This window comes from Ahaetulla prasina, chromosome 1 (assembly GCF_028640845.1).
Source record: "Ahaetulla prasina isolate Xishuangbanna chromosome 1, ASM2864084v1, whole genome shotgun sequence".
NCBI classification, from domain to species: Eukaryota; Metazoa; Chordata; class Lepidosauria; order Squamata; family Colubridae; genus Ahaetulla; species Ahaetulla prasina.
Window position 1 is genome coordinate 370,457,596 of NC_080539.1, and position 13,229 is coordinate 370,470,824.

The 13,229-nt window shown below is 42.8% G+C and overlaps 1 protein-coding gene across 2 annotated transcripts in view; it reads right to left on the minus strand.

Moving 5' to 3' along the window:
- Positions 1-13,229, minus strand: part of LOC131188342 (scaffold attachment factor B1-like) — a 37,703-nt gene that overhangs the window by 20,467 nt on the left and 4,007 nt on the right. For both annotated transcript variants that reach the window (XM_058163559.1, XM_058163560.1), the window contains exons 2-11: positions 12,958-13,045; positions 11,943-12,007; positions 11,641-11,838; positions 9,790-9,852; positions 7,483-7,510; positions 6,068-6,584; positions 4,379-4,425; positions 2,655-2,755; positions 1,538-1,687; positions 1,362-1,441 (exon numbers count right to left, since the gene is read on the minus strand). In XM_058163559.1, the coding sequence (XP_058019542.1) occupies positions 1,362-1,441; positions 1,538-1,687; positions 2,655-2,755; positions 4,379-4,425; positions 6,068-6,584; positions 7,483-7,510; positions 9,790-9,852; positions 11,641-11,838; positions 11,943-12,007; positions 12,958-13,045 (1,337 nt within the window). The remainder of the gene's footprint in view (positions 1-1,361; positions 1,442-1,537; positions 1,688-2,654; positions 2,756-4,378; positions 4,426-6,067; positions 6,585-7,482; positions 7,511-9,789; positions 9,853-11,640; positions 11,839-11,942; positions 12,008-12,957; positions 13,046-13,229) is intronic.

Consider the following 13,229-nt stretch of genomic DNA (forward strand, 5'->3'; position numbering starts at 1 on the left):
TGTAAAGAAGATAATCTAGACCAGTGTTTCTCACCCTTGGCAAATTGAAGACCTGTGGATTTCTACTTCCAAAATTCCTCAGCCAGCCATCTTGGCTGGGGAATTCTGGGAGCTGAAGTCCACATGTCTTTAAGTTACCAAGGTTGAGAAACACTGACCTAGATAGAGACATATTAAGGTCCACTGCCAGACCAATGAGGGGCAAGATATATGTTGGATCTATGGTAGACAATATTTAAAAGTAGCTCAGGCAGACACCTCCGTAATTCACAGCAGTATAAGGGGGAGAATAAACGGCAGTATGAAGTAACAGAATAACAGGGTTGAAAGGGACCTAGGTGGTCTTCCTGCTCAAGCCTGACAATAATATCATTTCAGACAAATGGTTGTCCATTCTCTTCTTAAGAACCTCCAGGGTTGCAGTGCTCACAACTTCCGAAGGCAACTTCTGTTCCATGGGTTGATTGTTCTCAAGGTCAGAAAATTTCTCCTTATTTCCAGGTTGAATCTCTCCTTGTTCAGTTTCCATCCATTGTTCCTTGTCTGGCCTTCGGGTGCTTTGGAGAACAGCTTGACCCCCTCCTCTGTGGCAGTCCCTCAAATATTGGAATACTGCTGTCATGTCTCCCCTTGTCCTTCTCTTCCCTAGACTTCATATGTTTTCTAGCCTCCAGTCCCCTAATCATTTTTGTTGCTCTTCTCTGCACTCTTACTAGAGTCTCAACATCTTCTTCATATCATGGCAGCCAAAACTGGATGCAGTATTCCAAGCATGGACTTACCAAGTACGTTGATTCTTATCTGATGCCAATTTGCCTTGACCAGGGGTCTGCAACCTTAAACACTCAAAGAGACACTTGGACCCATTTCCCACAGAAAAGAAAACACCGGGAGCCACAAAACCCTTCCTGTGCCTGACTATTTCTTGAGCGGCCACAGAACTAGCATCTGTCGTTGAATTAAATGTTCTGTTTTCTTTTGAAACTTTTCTTTTCTTGGATTTATCCATGGTTGGCCTCCCGGGGGTTGAAAAGTTCAATAATCGCGTGCCGGCGGATGTCGCACATTGGTGGTTGTGGCGCATTATTTTGAGTGACAGGGAGCCGCAGCAGAGGGATGAAAGAGCCACATGCGGCTCCAGAGCCGCAGGTTGCTGACCCCTCGCCTTGACCATTGGATCACCAGATTCTTGTGAATAGATAGCATGAAATAAACTCGTAATGCTTCTGAATTCTAAGCTGGCGCCTGATTTCCTGCGCCTGACAGTTATTTCTGAAGAGAGTGGGGGAGAGGAGTAAACTGCCCACATTACGACGAGCACATCTAATAAATGGAAAAGCAAAGCAAGTTGCCGAACTTACCTATCCCCAGGGGATGTTTCAGTCTTCCCCTCACCGTCCTTTTTATCCAGAAGCTTCCTCGTGGCAGGTTCATTCTTTGCCTGAAATTATATTGGATCATCAGGAAAAAAAAATGAAGCGACGGGTTATTGTCCCACCAGTCTGGGGGCTGGAGGAAGGAGGGACGCCCCACTTACTCTTTCCACTGAGATTATTTTGCCGTGCAGCTCCGTCTTGTGGCAATGGGCGATGCATTTGGTAGTTTCTTCAGCTGTGGACATTGTCACAAAACCGTAACAGCGAGCTCCCGGGCTACGAGCGTTGGTCACCACCTTGGCACCAACCACCTAGAGAAGAGAAACCACACACACACACGGTCTCGGGAACTGATTGGCTGACGATCCATCGCATCCCACAGCCTTCTAAGATCGAGCACCAGACCAGTGATGGCGAAGCTATGACGTATGTGACACAGAGGACACACCATGCCGTTTTCTGGTGACAGGCAAGGTCTCTCTGACTCTCTGGAAGTTGTGCGAGAAGGCCTTGTTCTTGCGCAGCCTCTGAAAACTGCACAAGCGTTGTCACGTTATTTTCTGAGGGGCACCCTTGCGCGACTTCTGAGAAGATCTGGAAAGTCCAGAGAGGTCCAGAGGGGCCTCTTTTGTCTGGGGTGAGGGTGAAGCGTATGACATACCAGCAGAGCAAAGGTGGGCATTTTCTGAATTTTTGACACACTGAATGCAAAAGATTTACAGTCACTGAACTAACCCTACCGGTTGGAAGGAACAGAGACAATAATTTCATTTCGTCAGTCAGCCCCTCCCCCCAATTTTCTCCCCCGCTGTCAATCTATGGAGACAAAACAGTTGTGGACCGCTGCTGTAAAGCATTATGGGGCAGTTGTTAGTTGCGCAGTCGTGTCCGACCCATCGCGACCCCATGGACGACGTTCCTCCAGGCCTTCCTATCCTCTACCATCCTCTGGAGTCCATTTAAGCTCACACCGACTGCTTCAGTGACTCCAACCAGCCACCTCGTTCTCTGCCGTCCCCTTCTTCTTTTGCCCTCAATCTTTCCTAGCATTAGGCTCTTCTCCAGTGAGTCCTTCCTTCTCATTAGGTGGCCAAAGGATTTCAGATTCATCTTATGGGGCAGTATATAAGACCAAATGCTGTTTATATGGCTAGTGTCCTGATAGAGGACATGAACCGGTGCTACCCCAAAGCCCTTGTGTTGGAAGGGAGATAAAAGGAACTTGTAACCAAAACTGATCCATCTTTGGACTTAAGGAATAAATAAAAATAGCCTTACTTTCCCATATTTGCTAAAGAGGTTCTTCAGGTCAGTTGCTCGGGTACTGGAAGCGAGGCCGCTGACCCAGAAGTTCCGACCAGTGCTAGTGCTACTGTGACCTAGTTGGAAACGGAAAAAGAAAGCATGTGACAAAGTGCAAAGAGGGCAATCCAGCCACTCTTCACTGCTGCCCGTCCTTTGAAAGGAATGCAGCTCCAGAAAAATATCTTTTATGTTCCACTAAAGGCTCTGTTCTCAACCCAAGGGGATTGGCTCGTCCCACCCATGCCGGCAGAAGGGGCATGCTCTTGGTCAAAAGACCCCAGCCGGCAGTGATCCAGAAGGGGCCTTTTCTGCCATGGCTCCCACCTTCTGGAACATCACGTCCCTCAAGGTGAGATTTGTCCCCCACCTTCTTCGCTTTCCAGAAGAGCCTTGAAAACCTGGCTCCAGGGGGAATCTCACTCTGAAGGACGTTAAGAGAAGATTCCATTTCCACTCCATTGTATGTTGTTTCCTTCCCTAGCTGTCTTTTTTTTTTGGATTTATATCCCGCCCTTCTCCGAAGACTCAGGGCGGCTTACACTATGTCAGGCAATAGTCTTCATCCATTTGTATACTATATACAAAGTCAACTTATTGCCCCCAACAATCTGGGTCCTCATTTTACCTACCTTATAAAGGATGGAAGGCTGAGTCAACCTTGGGCCTGGTGGGACTTGAACCTGCAATATTGCAAGCAGTTGATGTTAATAATAGGCTGCATTAGCCTGTTGCGCCACCAGAGGCGCAACATTTGACATTTGAATGTCTGGTGGCTCAACAGACTAAGCAGTCTGTTATTAACACAGCTGCTTGCAATTACTGCAAGTTCAAGTCCCACCAGGCCCAAGGTTGACTCAGCCTTCCATCCTTTATAAGGTAGGTAAAATGAGGACCCAGATTTTTGGGGGCAATAAAAGTTGACTTTGTATATAATATACAAATGGATGAAGACTATTGCTTAACACTGTGTAAGCCGCCCTGAGTCTTCGAAGAAGGGCGGGATATAAATTCAAATAAAAAAAAAATCTATCGTTTTGTTTTCTATTGTGGTTTTTATCTCATAAGTCACTAGATGGTAAAATGGACAGCATATAAATTTAATTATATAAAAGCTGTGGTGGCACAGTAGATTTAATGCATTCTTGCAGGCTAACTCTCTATTCCCACTGCCAAGAGTTCGATACAGACTGACTGAAGGTGGCCTTCCATCTTTCCAAAGTCGGTAAAATGAGGACCCAGATTATTGGGGGCAAGAGGCTGATTTTGAAAAACCGCTTAGAGGGCTGTAAAGCACTATGGACCAGTATATATGTCTAAGTGCTATTGCTAATGCCTGAAAATGTAGTAATAGTCATACTTGAGGCCCAGTATCTTAGTTTTAACTGCAGCCAGTATCCGCTGACGAATGCCATCATAGAAAAGATGCCTGAAATTACTGCCTTTGGCATGCCAGCATTCAACAGTCTTTGCCATCTGCAGGACAGTATCCACCATCACAAAATGCCATCTTGCTAATTGATAAATAATGCCTATTATTTATTTTTTTAACTGACAAAAATCCTGTAGGATTTCATCTCAATAATTAGCATCAGCTGAGGTCATACGTAAACCCATCCAACATTTAAATGTCCTCTCCCCAGTAATGCTTATGTGTTAGATGGACAGATATAAGTTTTTAGACGAAGTAACACAAATACCTTTTTCATCTTTTGAAGATTGTTTGGGGTCTTTGGATTCCTCAGAACTAAGAACAAAAAAGAGAAAGGAAAACTCAAGTCAGGAGTTTACAATAAGGGTATTTTAAAAATTCATTAGAATCCAAATACCTACCCGATTTAAACATAAACGAATCAGTGAATTAAAAAAAGCAGTCTTACAGTACTCACAATTTAATCTTAGAAACAATTTTTTTTATAAAGATTAAAAAAAAAAAGGTTCCAAAACAATGTTTAATGGTCAAGAAAGGGAAAAAGCAAAACCTAAAGGATTTTTTTTTAAGTAGCAAGGAATTTTAGTGGGCTTGCAGGCCAAATTGAAGAAACATCCTAACTTAACTTCGTACAGACCAGCTGTCTATCTACATATACTGTATATAGGTATATATAAAAAAAGGAAAAAGGCAGCATTTTGTCTAGAAATGGAGAAATGTAACGTACCAGCCCGTATTACCCACGGATTAAATAAAACTGTTAAGAGCTAGCAGGATTAATTAACTCATTACTTGCACAACTGAAAAAGAGGGGAAGGTTAACATTCTGAGGAATTGGGAGAAAAATAAACAGATGCAACAATAATTTTTTTAAAAATTCCCTCCCTGATTCAAGGAGGAGGATGAAGGGGTATAATATGTTCCAGTTACTGATAGGAACCCAGTTATTTTTGGCTTTATTACTGACATGAAGTACTGAAAGTGCATAGCTGCAATCCTTCATTTCTGTAGTAGTCGTATTTAGCATAATGTATCTCTTTTAAGTACAGGTAGTCCTCGACTTACAACCATAACTGAGCCCAAAATTTATGTTGCTAACCGAGACATTTCTTAAGTGAGTTTTGCTCCATTTTATGAAGTGTCTTGCCACAGTTGTTAACTGTGCCTAACAACAGGGCTTAAGTTAGAGACACGGTTGTTAAGTGAATCTCGCTTCACCATTGACTTTGCTTGCCGGAAGGTCACAAAAGGGGATCACGCAGTATGCTGCAACCATCATAAATATGAGTGAGTCGCCAAGCGGCAGAATTCTGATCATGTGACTACAGGGATGCGGCAACTGTCACGTGAAAAATGGTCATAGGTCACTTTTTTTCAGTGCTGATGTAACTTTGAACAGTCACTAATTGAACTGTTGTAAGTCAAGGACTATCTGTCCTGTAATATAACCACAAATTGTACCATGTTGTCCTTATGATGTTCTGAAGGGGCGGCTAGTTTTCCTACACCACCTTCTGGGGCCAGGTGAAACATTTTTAAAAAGATTTTATTACACTCTAAGGTGTGTATGTGTGCAGGTGTATGTCTGTAACAATCCCTTTCCTACATAGGCTATCTATTCTAGAATTGTCCTGGCATTCCACCCTGTGGATCAGGTGTATTCAGTCTTGATCTTGGACATGAAAAAAAAATGCCACCAAGAAAAGTGGCCACGAAAAGCTCTCAATTATTGCATCTATCTTGTCTTCCTCTGTTGTGGAAAGCGTTAACCTCTCCATCCTTACAGTTGTCTAGATAGCGGCTTACCTGTTAAGTTATATCAAGGCTCACAGGATTATAAATATGGGTATCGTACCGGCTGGTACCTTACTCTGGCTCTTTGGATGGATGCTATACTGGCAATAGCGGATCAGGGATTGGCATTTTCCTTTTGTTGCTAAAACGGAGAGAAACAAACCTCGTGTTCTGATCACCACCCTCTGGGGCAGAGGACTCTCTAGTGGCAGAGGGCTCCTCCTCAACATTAGCCTTCACTTCCATCTTCTCGGCCTCTGGACTAACCACTTGAGGACCTGTGTCCGATTCCGCGGTTTCCTCACTACAGGCTTCCAGAGTCTGGGCTTCTTTGCTACTCTCACCACCTCCACCTCCACCTCCACTCCTGCTCTCTACCGCTAACGAGTCCGAGTCCGGTTTGTCTTCCTCAACTGTCTGCTCGCTCGGCTCCCCTTTCGCTACCACTAAGAGCTTTGCATCGTCCTCTTGATTCTTGGCCTCAGCCGGGCCTGATTGGCTGTCTGTATCTACAAGGTCTTCGTCCGACTGGGTGTCAGCAGCCAGCGCGTCTTCCTCTTCTTCCTTTTTGCCCAGGGACGGTTCATTTGCTTCCTGCGCCTGCTCAGCTTCGGAAGTGTCTTCTTTAAGAGGCTCAGATTTACAAGTGTCACCCAAAATGTCGAGCATTTTCTCATTTTCTATAGATTTAACAGGAATAGAATGGCACAAGGTTTAATCACCGGGGAAACATAGCAAAGACATATGCGGAACGGGCATGGCTGCCAGTCTAACAGTATGGTTATAGCTACACAGAAACTGGAAAAAACGCTTTCGGTATACCACATTCAAATGCCTAAAGCTAAGACATAATTTTAAAAAGATCATACGCTACGAAGGAAAAGAAAAAAAAAACCAACCCTGATCTTATCAGTTTAACAACAAAAAAAAAAAACACCTTCTGGCTCAATTCTTGAGAGTTCTTCAAGAGGTTCTTTCTTCCAGAATTCCAAGAGGCTTAAACAGAATGCATCAAGAACACACATTTCCATTTCAAACTCTGACTTTCTTTCTTTCGTTTTGGTTTAAAGCATGGTGGTCCAACAGGAAAACTGGAAGTTCCTTCTTCTGATGGCATGAACATGTAACTCCAAGAAAGTAAATAGAATTTTTTTTTTTAATGGAATTTCCACGTAGAACCTCTCTTCTTGCTTCTTCTGTTCAGCTTGCAACTCACAACGCTTCCCTAGGGCAACTTTTAAGGCAGCCTTTCTGCGCTACTGATCACACATATCACATACTACAATCTGCTCTATAGGATTTGCTTTCATCATATTCGACATTAACTTTCTTCTAGTGTACCTGTGAAACTAGAGGACTTTAAAAAAAAATTTCTCCCCAGGTCTAGGAAAAAAAGCACTTAAGTGACAGGCATGAATTCACAGAGTTGGAATCACGACATCTTGCATTCCAGATATTTACACACTAGAGAATTACATGGGTAATTAATTAATTAACACAACTAAGAAAGTGCAAGAACTGGCCCCTTACCTCCGCTGCACTTTAAAAAAAAAAAAGAAGAAATTAACAGAAAAATACCTGGTTCTGAATGTTGCTCTTCCAAATCCTGTAGCAAAAACAGGAAAGGAAAAATATTACATGAGGGGAGAAAATAACTGCTTCTACGTTCATATTGTGATTTCAAGCTCTATCTAGAAAAAAGCCTGAGATTAAATTATTGTAATCTGCTCCTCGCGCCTGATTCCTTTATGGCAAATCCCATCCTGAACAAGGTTATTTTGTGAAATTGCTAAGTGCTTATGTTAAGCACCTAAGATTTTAAAATAGTTGTTAAATGTTCAAAACATGTAGTAACAGGATTCTATAGATTTTTTTTAAAAATCCACATATACTGGAAAATATTCAGAGATGCTAAAAGCACAATTGCAAGAGAGGAAGGAGACAGAAAGACAACGGAACAAGCCAACAAGAGCTGAAAACAAAAAAAGGCCAGAGTCATGTAGTCGAGAGGCGTGCTTATATGAGTCTAATAAAGGGGGAAACGGGTCACCCAAAAAAAGAGCCTGTGATCCAGAATTACCGATGTTTGTCAAGTAGACTACCATTCACAATAAATTGGGAACAACGTAACAGACTAACAGAGTTGGAAAGGACCTTGGAGGTCTTCTAGTCCAACCCCATCAAGGGGGAAAATAGCTAAGAAAAACAAAACTGGAATCAAATTATTCAAAATTATTTGTTTGATGTGTTCAAGCCTACTCAGAGGCTGCCAGCCACTTGTTGGGAATGTTTAATTAATGAATGTAAGTTGGATCTATGATCTAATGGCTTCTTTCAAATTAGGGGACTGGAGGCTAAAACATATGAAGAACGGTTGCAGGAACTGGGGATGTCTAGTTTAATGAAAAGAAGGACTAGGGGAGACATGATAGCAGTGTTCCAATATCTCAGGGGCTGCCACAAAGAAGAGGGAGTCGGGCTGTTCTCCAAAGCACCTGAGGACAGGACAAGAAGCAATGAGTGGAAACTGATCAAGGAAAGAAGCAACTTAGAACTAAGGAGAAATTTCCTGACAGTCAGAACAATTAATCAGTGGAACGACTTGTGAATGCTCCAACACTGGAAGTTTTTAAGAAGATGCTGGAGAACCATTTGTCTGAAGTGGTGTAGGGTTTCCTGCCTAAGCAGGGGTTGGACTAGAAGACCTCCAAGGTCCCTTCCAACTCTGTTATTCGATTCTAAATCCTAGATTCCTTTTAAAAAACAACAGCCGCATCCATATGATATTTCACCTTGCACTCAGTTAACGAGTATTTTACAAAACCCTAAGCCAGTGTTTCTCAAGTGTGGCAACTTGAAGATGGATAAACTTCAACTCCCAAAATTCCACAGCCAGTGTTTCTGGGAGTTGAAAGCTGCCAAGGTTGAGAAACACTGTTCTAAGCCAATTAGGACTCTTAAAAAATAGGCTAAGTTCCTGCTGTTACTTTTAAAAGGAATAGTTGGTCAGAGTATGTCAATACTGTAATATATCTAAGGAATCTAAATCTCAAGGGCTGAAACCAGCTTCTTGTTCAATTCCCAGAACGTCACCTGATTACAGGCATTTCTTTTCCAAACACAAAGTTTCTCAGCCACAGGCTATCAAGCTTCTAGAAAAGCAAAGGGCTCTTAAATCCATTTCTGCCTATGCAAACAGCAACACAGAACCTGTGGGATACTCTTCCTTCTGATATTTATACCTCATCTTTTTGTGAAAAAAGGGTAGTATAATCAAGATCAAAGTCGGTTGAATGGTTACAGCTGTTGTGGTCCGCCAGCAGCCCACGAAGCTAACAGCAGAATCGGACAGTGAGGAGGCTGGGGAGGACCATGGGCCAGTCCTGGACTCTGGGGAAGGCCCGGACGAGGGCTCTGCGTCGGAGGCAGAGATGGGGCCAGGGCCATCTGGGAGCGATGCGCGGACTCCGGAGCCTCCAGAGGCGGACAGCAGAGAGGCAGAGGAACAGGAGCCTGTTCCTAGTGCACACATGGGAAGGGCTGCCAGAAGGCAAGAGCAGCTGAAGCAAAAAGAACGACTCAGGAGTAAGGCCAGGAGATTATTGGCCCCTCCCATAAGGCTTAAAATAGCAGCAACAGCTCTCAGCATCGGATTGTGGAGCTTTGCCAAGAACGGCAGGGTGCCAGAGAAGACAAAGGTTTGCGATAAAGCCGAAGGACTTTGTTTTGGACTTAATTTGGACTAAGCTGAGAATGAAGGAATTCTCAGCTGTTCTAATAAAATATGTTTGTTTAGGACCTATTGTGTCTAGTAATAACTACCTGGGCCTAGATCACAACAACAGCACATTTCCCAAGCCCATGAGAGGAGAACCAGCAGGTTACCTTCACTTCAGCCAAGTCAGGTGAAGCAGCCTCTAACTGGTCATCAAGTTCGTCACCATTCTCCTGACAGGATAAATAACGAACACAGATGCGTCTTTCAAAAGCCGATCATCTTTTTGCAGAGGCAAAATCCATCAAAAGTATATGAATGTTTGTGCCCCACTACTATAGGTGCTTACTGCAAAGAGCAACTCACTGAAGAAGTTAACAAATTTCACAGACACGCTTATCTAGTACCAAGTGTCGCTTCCCAGGGACACTCAGCCTGTGTAATGTCAGAGGAGTCCTGTGAACATTCCAACTGCTGAAGGGAAGGCAGCAGAAATAGCACAGGACTGAGGAGTGGAAGTGGGGGTATGCAGCTAATCTTTGCATTTATTTACATTATATCCTGCAGAAAAACAATGCCCATGTTAAAATGGGCCGGAATAGCTCAGGCTGTAAGGAGCCTGTTATTAGAACACACTAGCCTGCAATTACTGCAGGTTCAAGCCCGGCCCAAGGTTGACTCAGCCTTCCATCCTTTATAAGGTAGGTAAAATGAGGACCCAGATTGTTGGGGGGGCAATAAGTTGACTTTGTAAATATACAAATAGAATGAGACTATTGCCTTATACACTGTAAGCCGCCCTGAGTCTTCGGAGAAGGGCGGGATATAAATGTAAAAAGAAGAAGAAGAAGAAGAAGAAAATGGGGTGTGTGTGTGTGTGTGTCTGAATTTCATTCATTCATTCACTCACTCAAGTCAGTCACAGGTAGTCCTCGACTTACAACAGTTCGTTTAGTGACCATTCAAAGTTACAACAGCATTAGAAAACAATTACTTATGACTATTTTTTCCACACTCAAGGACGTTTTGCAGAATCCCCATGATCATGCGATCAAAATTTGGACGCTTGGCAACGGACACATATTTATGACGGTTGCAGTATCCTGGATCAAGTGACCGCTTTTTGTAACCTTTTGACGAGCAAAGTCAATGGGAAAGCCAGACTCACTTAACAACCGGGTTGCTAACTTATCAACTGTGGTGATTCCCATCAACAACGGTGAGGTCGTAAAATGGGGAAAACTCACTTAACAAATGTCTTACTGAACAACAGAAATTTTGGACTCAACTGTGGTTGTAAGTCAAAGACTACCTGTAGTCAGTCATAAAACTTATTGGCTGCCCATCTTACCACACAGGGACGCTGGGTGGCTTACAATCATAAAAGGTAAACATCTATCTATCTGTAGATATGTTATTACAAGCCAAATGCTACGATCCAATTAAAGATGGGGAAGGGCGGGGGCAGGATGGAGCGGGGGATCAATTGTTAAATCGATCCATCACCTCCACTGTGATGCTTCTCCATTGGAGCCCCAAGCTAATTGGCAGAACTAGGTCTTTATATTGGTTTTGAGTAGTCAGCCTTAATCTTTGCAGGCACATCTCTAAGGTAAAGGTAAAGGTTCCCCTCGCACATACATGCTAGTCGTTGCCGACTCTAGGGGGCGGTGCTCATCTCCGTTTCAAAGCCGAAGAGCCAGCGCTGTGCAAAGACGTCTCTGTGGTCATGTGGCCGGCATAACTCAACGCCAAAGGCGCACAGAACGCTGTTCCCTTCCCACCAAAGGTGGTCCCTATTTTTTCTACTTGCATTTTTACATGCTTTCGAAACTGCTAGGTTGGCAGAAGCTGGGACAAGTAACGGGAGCTCACCCCGTTAGACGGCAGCACTAGGGATTCGAACTACTGAGCTGCCGACCTTTTGATCGACAAGCTCAACATCCTAGCCCGAGCCACCGCGTCCCTTGGCACATCTCTGGCATGATATAAATAATCAAATAGACCTCCTGATGATCTACCTCACTTTCCATCAGCTGCTCTGGAAGTTCTTTCATTTCCATATCAATGTTGTCTTTATCAGGATCCAGAATGCTTTCAGAGCGGTAGTCATCTCCACAGTCCACGGCGCTGCTGTTATCTATTTCGGCTTCATCCAACACGCTGATGTCCATCATGTCGATATCCTGCAAGTTGTCTGAGCTTGCTTCAACATCCTTCTATAGGTGGAGGTGGAATGAAAAGAAAAAGGGAAACCAGTTCTTACTGTGACATGAAAGAAACTTTCAAAAGAAACAATGCATTTTTCTTTTCCCCCCCATACCTGTCCATCTCTGGAATTCTCTTCCAATCCATTGTCCTCGCCCCCTTCTTCTTCTGATTTACGCCCTAAAAGAATAAAACTTTAATATACTGCTAGAAAGTTAACAACAAAATGGATAGCCCTCAGAAACAGAATACTAAAGTCTAAGCCAGTGATAACTCGCCTTTACCTACAGAGGGATAAAATAGTTGCCAACTTCATTGTTAAGGAAAAAAAAAAAAACAAAGCAGAATTTTTAAATATTCCAAGCCTGAGATTTTTATATCACACATCAATGTATCATACAAATATGAAACTCTTATTGCCAGATAATGTCAATTTTATTATGTAGGTCAAGTGCAAATAAATGCCTCTAGTTTGGCAAAATATACTGAGGTCCAGAACTCTGAAGAGTAAAACTGGGCTCCAAAATACAGATTCTGAACACCACTAGTTTGAAGCAGAAAACATGCATTAAGAATTATTTTTAATGTGATTACTTTAAAAAGAATGCAAATGGAAGTTGGCTGACTATACTGTTTCCTAATTCAGAATTCTTGCACAATTGTCATCGCTGACTTTAAAGGGAAAAAAAACAAGGGCTGCTACAGGTTAGCTATGCTAACAGCAAATTCTGGTAGTGAATATTAAAATAACTAGACCCAAGATGGAGCTGCTAAGAAAGTGATCTGCAAGCTCTCATTAACCCAGAGATTGAAGAATCATAAAAAGCGATCTTCTAAAAATATCAAAGAACGTCACAATTTCCCAGTTACTCAGAAGATTAAATATGTCCAGGAACCATGCATTAAAATGTCAAGTAAGAGGAAAAACAATGATTTCTGTTAATGGCAAGAATATATGACAAAGCCAAGTAGTGGTGCACTTTTTATTTACCTAGATTCCACTTTTTATTTACCTAGAATCAAGCTGCATGTTTGTTTGTTTTTTTAATGACCACCTGCAGGTTTGCAATCTGAATATATACAGTATATACACACATGTAATTCAATTTTAATGAAAAACTGTTTTGTACCTTTCAAAGATCTTTTGGGGGTCTTCTTGCTAGTGTTGTCTGAGGCCATGGGAGCCTCCTCAGGATTTCCTCCTTCTTCTTCAATGGCCTGTCAGGAGGAAACAGTGTGAGGTTTTACAGCAAGAGCAACTTGTTTCTAAATTGCCCAGGAAAAAAAAGGCAGCCTTCTCTGCTCTACACCCTGTTTCCTGTTCACAGTGGATACCCGAACCTATCTCTGTTTTGCTTCTCTTCTCTCCTAGTTTGATTTATTCTTTTCCTATTCCTTATTT